The following is a 13,302-nucleotide window of genomic DNA, read 5'->3' as shown; positions in this document are numbered from 1 at the left end:
TGAGACACCACAAAGCCCTGGCCACATGACCTGAATAGGTAAGGTCAGATCGGAATTCATGTGGCTTTTTCCCTACGTGCATGCGTGTCTCACTGTCATTAAGTGTCCCTGAGACAACAACGGAGGACAGCAACCACACTGACAGCAACTTCCTTCAGTGGAAGGATAGGGAAATCGGTGAAGTGGTTAGATATTCGGGATAATCAATTCAAGCAAAACCAAAACCAATTAGTATAGTGAAATGACTGGCCAAGAAATCAATGTGTACTTGCGGGACGTTTCGAGGGACAGGTGTGTTCACATTAAAGATAGATATGGGTTACTATTAATGTGAACTGTCACAATAGACAGATCTGATCTGAGCAAAAAATCAGAATTGCCCAACGAAGCTTGTAATGTGAACGTAGTCCTAGTATTCAATGGAGAAAGTGGGTTACGCATACTTAAGACATTTCTAGGTGTATCTAAAGTGACTTCGGTCAATTTATCACATTTAAAGAATAAAAGACATAAAAACAAACTTACAGATATATTTATAGATTCTGAGCAATTGTTAACATCTAATACAGCAGGCGTACATACTTGGATTTGCAGTGTGTATGTAATTACTCAAAGGTAATTTTGTCAACACATGATCTTCACACTCACCCAGGAGTCTTAATGAGAATTTTAATTAATCTTAATTTACAGCCGCTGAATGACTTTTGCTTTGCCTTTTAATTATCCCCATCACAAGCTTTTAATGTATGTAGGCGTTTGGTGTTGAACAGAGATAGCGGCTAAATGAGTATAGGTCAGCACTCATTACAGAGGCTTAGTGTGAACAGCAATCAGCAAAACACAGCTGATCAGCATCTCGCAGAGAGTTACACAACACTACAGCTCATTGCAGAACACCTCAGTTAGGATCTCAGTCAGCTGTGACAGAGACACTTGTGTAGACTTGCGAATAATCCTATTTTTCCATGAGTAACACATATTGTGTAGGGAGGTATAACATAATAATGTTGAAAGGGTGTGCATAAAAATATTCCTGAGAAGATGCTTTAAAGATATTGGATACTGAGTCCTTGCAAAAGTGATGTTTTAATGCTAGAAACGTTTTTATACATTTTGTATACAAGTTGTGCATTGTCATTAGTGTTATCTATTGCTGAATAAAGCTAAGACAATCAGTTTCAAGTTCCGTGTTTTGTTGCACATCCATTCAGACCAAGGGCCAAAATATTGTATCACAATACTTGAAGAAATTTCTACGATACACAATATGTATCATTATATAAGGTTTTGCTAACCAAAATACCATTAAAACAGTAGTGTTGCATTTTTAATAAACTATGAAAAACTGTTATGTCAACAATGTTTACAAAAATAAATTATTTTAAACAAAAAATAACAATTTTTTTTAAATAATATAATAATTTAAAAATGTACGTTTCACAATACTAAAAGTTCAGTGCAAAGTTTTAACATCAGATAAGCTGAGTTTGTGTAAGTAAATGTTGTTTTTTTAAATGTTAGAAAACATACCATGACACCTGCGATATCTCAGACAAGTGAATTATGACAAAATTTATCACAATATCAGTATTATGTGGTCATATTACCCTGCCCTAATTCAGACATGTGATATTCAACAACTTTGTTACATATCACATATTGTCCATATTGTACAGGCTGATTGTGAAATCCTAGGAAGACAAAGCCTATGAAACGTGGAGGTCTGTGTGCTAAAGTACAATCTAGCATGCCTAAAAATCTACAGATTGCAGATGTGTGTATGATATAACCACATTTTTACAGTGTGTCACAACAATCAGTTCTGTAACAATGCCTAGCTCTTTAGCCTCTCTCTCTCTCTTATACATGTGCACCATCACTCCATACTAATCTTCTCTGCAAAGTGAAACACAGATTGTTTCGTGGTTTTCTAGGACACACATGCCTTGTGACCCAGTTCTGTGCACTGCAGTATTCGGAGCAATTTTACTGTGTGTGCAAAAAGCTCATTTCCATACATGAATGACAGCATCACGACAAGGCCAATTTACAATACCAGAATCCAGAAGAACCCAGCAGGGAGATCTAATTAATCAGTGACAGAATGCAACACGGTCCATATTCGAATGTTTTTTTCCCCTATATACATCTGTTCCATATGTGAGTGTGTGTGTGTGTGTGTGTGTGAGTAACAGTGTGTGAATGTGTGAGTGTGTTGTGCTTCTGGACTGTGTGATTGTGCAGGAGCCTCAGCCAAGAGAAGCAAAAGGAGGAGATTATCAGGGATGGAGGGGGTGGGATCCAAGCCATGTGATTGGACAAAAGCCTTGGGTCTGATCCCTACAGATGGTCATGGTTGCCATGGCGATGACGAGCTCAGCATCAGTATCCTTTCACGGAGACGACAGTGGAGCATTCTGCCACACGCACGCGTGACGTGGCGATGTGTCTAGCTTACACACACAGTCTGTGCCATATCAGCACAATCACAGCACCTAATCATACATGAATGGCTTTGTCACGTAAATGTCTTAATAGAAACTTCTGGAATCACATTGACCTTGTAAGAATCAGTAACCAGTTTTACGGTTTATTATATCCAGTCTCTATCTGTTCTTTCCTCCACGCACATGTGCATCCTCCAGTCTGTGATTTGCTTTTCGGTTCACTCTGAAGATCAATGAAGTGGAATCAGCAAGAAGCGCTCCAACCTTCTCAATCTGTAAAAAGCTCAAACCGAGCACTCAATCTGTCAGTCATGCGATTGCAAAGCGAGATCAAAGTGATGGAGAGGACAGAAGGAAGAGAAGAAGAATGAGACAGACTGGAGAGTGCCATCAGATGGAGGAGAAAATGGGAACGAATGAGAAGCAGAAACAAACAGTAGCACAGGGAGGGAAGGAAGAGGAGATGGAATAAAGCTTTGTTCCTGGCTAAGCTGTTGCAAAGAGCACATTTGTATAACCTGTCCTAATGCCCAGAATGCGTCAGTGAGCGTCCTCCTCCTCATATAATTACAACACAATACTAGACTAACGATACAGTCCAATCTCTCAGCTGTTAAAAATAAACTAGCTCAAGGGCACCGCAGCTGTGTCAGTTGGTCAGAGTTTTTCCACTGGCTCTGAGGAACTCTGAGGTTTTAGTCCTACCTGGCAGTTAAAGCTGCTGCGCTCAGAGGCTCGCTGCTGCATGCTGTGTGCCCGCTGGTGCCTGTTTCAGAGGCTGGTGAGCTCCAGGCAGAGCTGGTGCTTTGGCACTCCTCACCAGGCTCAAGCCTAACGCCAAGACAAGCCTTTCAGCACGGCAAACCCGTCCGACTGTGATCTCCAGCCTGTGTGTGTTTTTTTTCTTGAGAGACCTCCATCCACCAATCAGGAGGGAGGTTAGAGCATCGACATCACTGACTGCGTGGACTGCAGCCTAAGCTCATGTGCTTTGTGGGTGTGTGTGTCTGATGAGTGCTCTGTCTGTGTGTGTGTGTGTGTGTGTATATATATGTATGTGTGTGTGTGTGTGTGTGTGTGTGGTATGTGCTGTACCGAGCTCCCTCCTCTCTGTCTCCTCGCTCGCGCCTTCTTGATGTCTCAGCATCCTCCATAAAGACAAGGGATGCACACTGGGAGATGTAGTGCTCATGCCCAACAACAGTTAAAGAAATAACACAGGCTTGTTCAGCATGCTGTGGCACAGGACAATATTATCAGTGTTTTTGTTTTTTTTTCGCTTTTCAATTCATAATGACTCATACTAATATTTAAAGCTGCACATGACTGGCTCCCAGAGTGATGTGTAAATATGACTAAAAGCCTTGGGCTGGGGTGACAAAGAAAAGAGCAAATCCTCCCCACAGATCTCAGATCAGCATGACTACAAGAGCAGTTCAACTCCCCCTGTGTGTCCGTCTGTTCGGCATGGCCTTTGGCCAGCTCTTCCATTGACCAAAATCTCAACCTCTCCATCACTCCTGCTTAACACACTCACAACCCCGCTCCCACTTCCTCTCTCTCTCCCTTCATCTCTCATGCAGATTTTTTTTATATGTGCAAATGAAAAACCTGAATGGAAACACCAGAGCTAATACATTGGCTTTTTTTGTTTTAATAAACAATGCCATTGTATGTGTCCATTCTCTCGATAAATGTTTGACTAGTGTGCTTTTGATTATGTAATCCAAAATGGGCAATCTTCTTCCTTTAAAAGCTTAATGGATAATACTTCACATAGGTCATTTCTTTTCATTTGTTTAAACTCCCATTAGACTGACATTATGATTTCTCTCTCTCTCTCTCTCTCTCTCTCTCTATGTCTGTGTTACATCTCGTTCTTGGAACCCTTCAGACGATGACTGAAAATTATAGCAGGACACAATTTTACATTATCTGTCTCCATGGTGTCTGTGCAAACTTCTGTGACCTCTTCGCAATGACATTTCAATTCGAATGAAGCCCAGCCCCAGAGCATGGGTGGGATACAGTGAAGGAAATCAATAGGCAGTCAAATGAGCCCATTCTCTCATGCACACTGAGCATGCACCATGCAGGACACGGATACGGTCAGTATGAACACTCACCCCCTCACTGCTCGCAGGGCTCTGAACCTGCAGAAGGACACAGAGGGAACACAGTCTACAAACACAGCTCAGAAGGATTTTTTTTTTAAAAAAAAGATAGAATTCACACACTCTGCTTGAATGGTTTCAGAAATATTTATGGTCGGCTCTTTTATATTAAAAAAGGTTAATGCTTTCAGAACACTGTGACTAATTCGGGGATTGTGCCTTATGAATCTACGCCAAGCAGAACTGTTAGAGGCTTAACCAAGTCTACGACCCAATACCATGTGATGTGTCAGCAAACTGCACTTCCACAGGAAAAATTGATTACTGCAGGATTAGGAACACATTGAATCATGCCATGACCAAAGCTTCCTATTTTCCCCTCTGTACTAAAGATAAAAATGACAGATTGCTCACCCTGCATGACTCTGTGTTACCCCTATCACATCAGCACTCAGGACACGACACTCTGAACAGACTAAATTTCAGCCATGGAAAGAAGAACACACTGGGATTTAGGACACAGCAGCTTCTACATTCAGTCAGAATGTCACGAAGAATGAATCTGACCATGTACCTAACTTCACGTCTCAACAGACACACCCTTTATCACCTGGAGCAAACATAGACATGGGATGAGTTAACACTGTAAGTGGGTTTAACTGCACTGTAAATGTTTTATTCGAACCTCCATATCACTACATACATCTATTTTTATCTCTTATAACATATTTTAATTCGTAACTTCAGACTGAATCCTGGCGCAGCTGTGACTGTTGGTTTGGTCTTTAATGATGCCAGCAATCTGAAACACTGCCTCCTACAGGATGTCAATTTTTCAATAAAATCAAATTGTCCTCTCCTCTTATCACTAAGCTATAGTGTCCCTTACCCAGAGTGCATTTAGACTGGGTGACCATATTTCTGTGAGCTGTATAGATTTTTTAAAAACGCCAATTTAAACTCATTTTGTTATTGAATACATCAGAGTTAGTGAATACGTCAGAGTAATTCATTACGCATAAAGTATTTTAATTAGATCAATTCAAAGCGAAATGAAACACAACAAGCAGAACTCGACGCCGACGAGTCTATTCCTTCAGGTTACTGATTTGTATGCCTGAAGTACCATTAAAATATATATAACAGGAAGCTATTGAAGAACAACTATTTCAGACATTTGACCTTGCTCTGACCTTGAACCATTTCGGATCAATTCCAAAAATCTGCTGGTTACGATATTAACCCATATAAATCCTACACACATTTAACCATTCGTTCTTGCGATACTGCGCTAACGAGAATCTCGGACGGATGGCTGCATGGACGGACAAGCCGAAAAGACAATGTCTCTACCAACTAGTGACTAAATTAAACTGCTTGTCTCCACTTCATTAACCACTTTATCCTGGTCACTGTCACAGTGGATCAGGAAACTACACCAAGAACACATTCATTCACACATAGAGTAACTTAGAGCAGCCAATCCACCAGTATCATGTTTTTAGAAGGTGGAGAAGCTGAACGAAACCAATGCAGACACAAGGAGAACATGCACAGAAACTCTGCACAGAGACTAACTCTTACTCAGGGTCAAACTGGGTCCCTGAAGCTGCAAGACGCTACGCTACCTGCTGCATCACCATGTCTGTGCCGCTTAACACTTTATAAAACCTTATTATCTTCTTTTCTTTAATCAATCTTAAATACATTACATTAATACAACATTTTCTGATACATATGAGGTCTCAGGCAGCATAGTGACACACAAAGCTCAGGATCCCCGGTTCGATCCTGAGCTCAGGTTACTGTCTGTACAGAGTTTCGCAAGTTCTCTCTCTCTGTGTCCTCCAGTTTCCTCCCAACTCCCAAAAACATGTGTAGGTGTACTGGGTACACATTGCGAATAGGTTTGAATGAATGTGTGAATGTGTGTATGTAGTGGCCTACAATGGTCTGGCATCTCATCCAGGGCTTGATTACTTGATTCATGCCCAGTGTTTGTAGGAAAGACTCCAGATCCACCACAAGCATAAAGCGGTTATTAAAGATGAATGAATTCCCAAAGAGGTCCATTGCCCAAAATGATAAACAAATTCATCTTGTTTTAAAGAAACACACGAAAGTGTATTAAAATATTTTTAATTGGGTAAACACAGCAATGTATTATTATACATATTATGGTCCCACATAATACTAATTGTTCCTAATACCTGTGTAGTTACACATACACACACACACACACACACACATATGTAACTATAATGTAATTACTGAGAATGCTTGCACTTACCATCATATATAAATACATATTCATTTTTTTCTCATGTATTTATTAATATTGCCTTCCCCACTTAGGCATCGACCACACTACAGTGCGTCTAATTATATTTGCTATTATAGTTATAGCTACTGTATTATTTTGGAAATATCAACAGTTCTCTTATTAAATGGAGTCTGGACTTCACCATGGTCACCTTCCTGTTCTCAGAGACACACTCAGGAAGGAAGCAAGTCTGACATATAAAGCATTGTCAAACATGCTCCATGTCCATGTAAAGCTGTGTATACGTACATTAGGAAACTATATCTTTCCTCAGCTACAAGGTTACGGAATAACCACCATTGCAAACTGTTAAGGAACTGCAAAGACTCTGAGAGTTTGCCAGCTTTTTCTGCAGATTAATTCCTCAGCTTTACAGTGCCCCCCTAACAGCCAAAATTAAAGGCAACGTGACAGCTGAAGTGAAACAATTTAGCAATAGCTGCCTTTCAAGCATTGAACGATTGCTCTATTGGTGTTCATTGTGGAATTAGACGCTTAAGAGCTTCAGAAAATGGCATTGGAGTTGTGTTATAGAAATTCAGAGAAATTACACCCTTGTGCCTTCTTTTCTCAAGAACTACATCTCTCTGAAAGGAACTACAAGAAATAGTGATTCAGATCAAAATGTCAGCTCACACCACCATTATTATCATTATATTAGAAAATTCAAAAGCCAAAAGTTTTGTTCTGCAGCCAAACTCCTCACAGTCATGGAAACAGCAGAGGTACTTTTTTCAATATTATCAGACACTATGCTATGATTACACGGTGCGGTTTACCTTACTGTGCATGACGGACCTTCTCTTACCTGGTTATGCTTCCCAGTTTAAAAGTTAAGTAGAAAGCTTCAATCCAGAGCAGCGACAGAGCGATATGTGCCGTCTATCAACAGGTTGACAATGAAACTATTCAGACTGAGTAATGAATTTTCATCCTGAGGTCTCAATGACATAATAAGAATGATGTGGGGGAAACTATTAAACCCACAGTTAAAGGCAGCTGCAGTCAAGATTTTTTAAGTGTTTCAAGGGTTCAAACCATTTTGTTCAAACGCTAAACTTGCAGTTCTGTCATTTGAATTTTTCTGTAATTTGTACTTTGATTGGACAAAGTCTGTCTTTAGTCTATCTACTCCAATGTCATTTCGGAGGGAAATGTTTAATAGAGTAAATTATCCACTTCTTATGCATTCATTACACCCATGACTGTATTTCATATGAGTCTTCTCAGTCACTGCTGATGACTTGTTACAGATGTGTTAGATACGATGGAAGAAAAATATCAGAAATCACCAGACTGTCACTGATAAGCTGCATAAATCTATTCAATTCAATTCAATTCATTTTTATTTGTATAGCGCTTTTTTTATTTGTATAGCGCTAAATCTACTCTCTGGACAGGAGAGAATCAGCCCAGTCTTGCTTCTTCATACAGTTTTGTGTATTTTTATTAGACCTTTGGTGGTGATGTTGCATTAAGACATTGGTTAGCAGCAAATAATCTGATGAAACCTTTTTGGTACCTTATTTGATATCTTTTTAACTTTGAAAGACAGAGGCTTAGCCATGCTAACCCATTTATACCTGCTGCCCCTGATCTAGGCAGATTTCTTCAAACATACTTCTGCAGTAACCAAAAGAAATGGAGCCTCTTCCTGCACTGGCTCAAATTTAACACCCTCGCCAACAGGATTTATTCCATAGACTATCAGCCTCTGCTCCCATGCTCATGTGGGCTATCAGAAGTGTTGATGGTTCATGATTGGTTGCACGGAATTGGATCTCCAACAAGACCCGAAGCTGAGCCACCCCCAAACCCCAACCCCCATTTGTCCTCTTTGGTTCAGGCTCTGCTTGACTTTAAGCACTAACGCCATTAAATATTCCATCTGGTCAACTAGGAGGACACCCTTGACCCCTTATTCACTGTGGCTTTCCACCTGGAATATCCAGACCACCACCATCCCCAGACCAATGGAAAGGGCATTGATGCAGGGACGGTTCCGCTTCAATCTTCAGCTTCTGATCACTGATTTTGCCTTTGGATTTGCCCTCTGCTTTTGAATGTCTCTACATTTTTGTATACCATGTGTAAAACATTACTGTAACTGCTTTGGAATTTAAATTGGACTCTGTTTGCCTGGAACTCTGTGTCTTTAATTATATAAATAAACATCTGCACATGGAAACCTCGCAGCTCAATCAGATTGAGCTTGTTACAATCAAACAGGGATGTTTTTCCTAAAATAAACGAGGCAGACCAACTGACTGAGTGATCATTAATTAATCATTCATTTCATATTGCTAGCCAGCTGGCTAACTGGGGCTACTCACTATAAACCTCAAAAGCTGCTTTTACATTAAGAACACTTGTTACCAACACATCATTTTCATTGTCTATAACTACAAGGAAACGTGCTGCCATGTTGATTTAGCTAAAAGCTTTGGTGGCAAATGCACTTTCCTCTTACCACTGTTGTCTCTGGCATACAACACACTCCTTGGCTGCGTGTGTATCCCTGCTAAGCAGGAACTGAATTGTTCTGTCGCCACGTGAAAAATGATGACTGCGTCTTGCAAGTTCAGATAAAGCGCTTCATGGATTTTATTAGTGCGTATGTATTTGGAGTGGTGCTGAAGAGACAAACACCAAAGGCATGAGAGGTGACAACGGCTAGTGCTGGACCAGGAGCCCTGAGTGTGTGCACCTGTTCCTGGCTGTAGTGCTGAAGTACAGAGCCAAACAATGTGGACAAACCTTCTATCACTCCAACAGAGCTGCCACTATGCAGTGTACAAAACGACTTCTTGTTCTGACATTTAGGTTCTGCAGACCTGACCAACTCCATGCTTCATAAGTGTACTACAGCGAGCATGCAATATGGCTTCTATCCCCTACGTAGCCCACTACCCTGTTTGTTAAAACAAAAGACATGTTCATGTTCGGCTGTAGATTGCTGAATTCTGTCACTGCTTGCATGGTCTCCGATCTATCCAATCTATCTTTGTTTTGAACTGCTTTTGCATGATGCTGTAATTGTTTCAGAAAACGTGCAGGTGCTAAATATGTCCACTTGGAGACAACTGGCACTCATTGAATCACATGGATTTGAGGGAGGCACAAAGTAGCACTGTTGCCTCACACCTCCAGGGATGGGGTTCGATTCCCGCCCGTGCGCGTGGAGTTTGCATGTTCTCCCCATGCTTCAGGGGTTTCCTCAGGCTTCCTCCCCCCAGTCCAAAGATATGACTGGCATCTCTAAATTGTCCGTAGTGTGTGAGTGTGTCTGCAATTGTACCCTGTGATGGGTTCGCACCCTGTCCAGGTACAGCCTCCAGGCTCCCCATGACCCTGTGTAGGATAAGCGGTACAGAAAATGGATGGATGGATGGATGAATAGATGGATGTGGGATATGACCTTCCTCCATTCCCATGATGTGGGAGAGATTCTGAGGAAGACCACTAACCGAATAAGCAGAGAAGAATCAGGGAAACAAACCACACAGCCTGCCATTCAGTGCTACTCTTGAGCCTATGCGACATGAAGAAGCTACTGAAGTATGGCAGAAGACAAATGATGCCAGTGCTGTGCTTGTGTCAGTAGTGAAATGAACACAAATGCATTCTTTTGTTTGTTGTTGAAGCTATGCATCAACTGGCTAGATTTAAAACCCTTCAGAAATGCAACAGTGCTCTTGTTATTTTTTTTGCACTCTGTTATTCCTATAGGCCCTGTGAAAAACGCAAATGTGACGCTCGAGATGCATGAACGTGTCTTCTTACCGGCGGGAGAAGAGGCTCCATTTGCGCTCCTTGGTCTTTTATGTCCATTCTTCTGTCCTCCGAGCCACGGCTGAATGTGTGCTCAGTGTGTTTCAGTGTATCTACTAACAGAAGAGATGCACACACTGAGACGGCTGAAGCAGCTGCACGCTTACACTGGAAACCATTGGCTAGTCGTCGACCCTCAGAGAGAGAGAGAGAGAGAGAAAGAGAGAGAGAGAGAGAGAGAGAGAAAGCGCGTTTGCTCTGCTCGCGCACGCCGTGCCTCGCTTCGCGTGCAATTTGCGCTCGTGTGACGCAGCTCGCTTTTAGCACGTGAGGGTTTTATATCGAGACGCAACACGTTTAAAGCAGAGCACGCGCAACACTGGATTAGAGCTCGAGCAACAGTTTAGTATTGCCAGTACACTAGCCTATAATAGGGATATCTGCGTTTAAATGGAGAGGGTTAGGATACAATCTAACTCAACAGATTGCAATTATCATAAAAATGAAAGAAAAAAAAAATACTACAGCTTAGAACTTTGGTGGCAATAAAGATATATCTCAGATTAGAAGTATGAGAAGAAGGATAGGCTATATAAACTCCTGATTAGGGTTAGAGCACATTTTGCATGTATGTGTGCTTGGAGGTTTGGGGATGCACTGACTCTACAGCATGGTCAATCAGCATCACAAATATAATGGCACTGGCACCATCTTGTGGCTAATTTAGGTAATGCAATGCTAAGATCTGTGCTAATGCCTGTCATGTCCCTGACCAAATACACAGTATGGTCAAAAGTATGTGGACGCCTGACCATGGCCACAAAGAATATCTTTGTATGCTGTAGCATTACAATTTCCCTTCACTTTAGCTAAGAGGCCCAAACCTGTTCCAGCATGGCAATGCCCCTGTGCACAAAGCGAGCTCCATGAAGACATGGTGTGTGAAGGTTGGAGTGGAAGAACTCGAGTGTCCTGCACAGAGCCCTGACCTCAACCCCACTGAACACCTTTAGGATGAACTGGAACACCGACTGAACCCCAGACCTCCTCACCAACATCAGTGCCTGATCTCACTAATGCTCTTGTAGCTGAATGAACACAAATCCCCACAGCCACACTCTAAACTCTAGTGGAAAGCCTTCCCAGAAGAGTGGAGCTTATTATTATAACAGGAAAAAGGAAGGAAGGAGGGACTCCATATTAATGCCATGCCTTTTAGAACAGGATGTTCAACAAGCATGTGTACTTTTGGCCTTATAGTGTAGCCTGTGTGCAACCAACATGAGTGAAACTATCAAATTAAAACAGTCTAAGTTCAGTATAAGTTCACTCATACCACAATATAGAGCTTATAGCTTAGAAACCGAATGCAGGAAATGTAGGACTGCCTACCTTGCTACGAGATCATATAAACTTTTCCCATTCTCAAAAATTTAAAAATAAAAAAGTGCTAGCAATTGCTTTGTAACTAGCAAATACATGAATTATGATGTCACTATCTATGATCATCACTATAGCTGTATAAGATACTAGTTAGTGTGTTAGTTTGTACAATGTTCATAGCTTCGTAGTAGCTTTCATTGCTTTAATTCCTGCACTGTGATTATGCAAAACAAAATTCAGATCACCAGAATTATGATTCAGTTCCTCAAACTAGGTAAATGTGTCATTTAGAGGAATCTAATGATCTAATGATAATTAACTCTGAGCAGCAGAACACCGACCTGCCGCTAGGTGGCAGCATTGAAATAAACAAGGCTTAAAAAGTCAACTCGACAAGACGTTCTGTTTTTAATTCACGTTTTTAAAGCACACTCAGATTTTCACAATTCAGTACTGACCCACTTTAATACTCATCTGGAAAGTTTTTTTTATTATTATTATTATTATTATTTTTATCTATGCCACTGAAGGGGAGGACTGCCTATAACCTACTACACATTAGGCTACTGAAGTCTGATGGAGAGGGGAATTGTATCCTGAAAAAAAAGGAAAAAAAAAAAAAACAATTACAATACTTGGCATCCACAACTGACTGAATATCTTGACTGGATATGTTGAATTTAATTACGTCCATTAACTACAATTAATATGACTAAATAGCCCATTTAGTAGGATAAAATAGGCTATAGAATATATATCTATATATCTATAATATATATATTTTTTTGCAAGGGAAGTTGAGGTTAATTACCATGAAACTACTCTGTCTACACTCTAGACACTGATTACATTCAGTTAGTTTACACTCAGTTTATTTCAGTATTTTGAAATATGTTTTTCTTTTTTGAATGTTTGGCTCTCAGACCATGGCTACAGCCTCATGAGCTTTTCCGAATGGTGTAATGTGTTTGTCCAGGATCAGGATCATTCTCTCTGACCCCCTGCACCCACCCCACTAAATTCATTAGGCCTAATGAAATGTACAGAAACAGCATCAGGTTTGATTTGTATAAACTATGGCTTCAGTCAGAAGGGGTTGTGAAGTCAAATGGCCTAATGTGCTTGCTCAGGATCATGTTCTCTGACACCCACCACCCCGACCTAATCAATCAATAAATAAGTAAATAAATAAATAAGGTCAAAACAAAAAGAAGTCTGGTGGAGCAGCTGGTCCACCCCGCATGCTGTGTGTTTAACTCTGAGA

The 13,302-nt window shown here is 40.9% G+C and overlaps 2 protein-coding genes across 5 annotated transcripts in view; both read right to left on the bottom strand.

Annotated features, from left to right (window-relative positions):
* The window catches only part of slc4a10a (solute carrier family 4 member 10a), a 45,722-nt gene extending 34,350 nt beyond the window's left edge, over positions 1-11,372 (bottom strand). Inside the window, exons 1-2 of one of the 4 annotated variants that reach the window (XM_026918527.3) lie at positions 10,668-11,372; positions 4,574-4,600 (exon numbers count right to left, since the gene is read on the bottom strand). In XM_026918527.3, the coding sequence (XP_026774328.1) occupies positions 4,574-4,600; positions 10,668-10,715 (75 nt within the window). In that variant the 5' untranslated portion in view covers positions 10,716-11,372. Of the gene's footprint in view, positions 1-3,152; positions 3,948-4,573; positions 4,601-10,667 lie in introns of those variants that run through there. The other 3 variants (XM_026918518.3, XM_026918535.3, XM_026918544.3) reach the window with 3 other exon arrangements.
* A 980-nt stretch (positions 11,373-12,352) lies between these two features.
* tbr1a (T-box brain transcription factor 1a) overlaps positions 12,353-13,302 on the bottom strand; it is a 7,233-nt gene continuing 6,283 nt past the window's right edge. The window contains exon 6 of the mRNA XM_026914564.3: positions 12,353-13,302. This exon is cut by the window's right edge and continues 703 nt beyond it. Within this exon, the coding sequence (XP_026770365.3) occupies positions 13,291-13,302 (12 nt within the window). The 3' untranslated portion in view covers positions 12,353-13,290.

Source organism: Pangasianodon hypophthalmus, chromosome 11 (assembly GCF_027358585.1).
Source record: "Pangasianodon hypophthalmus isolate fPanHyp1 chromosome 11, fPanHyp1.pri, whole genome shotgun sequence".
In the NCBI taxonomy this organism is placed as follows: Eukaryota; Metazoa; Chordata; class Actinopteri; order Siluriformes; family Pangasiidae; genus Pangasianodon; species Pangasianodon hypophthalmus.
This window is presented reverse-complemented; position numbering and strand designations above follow the sequence as displayed.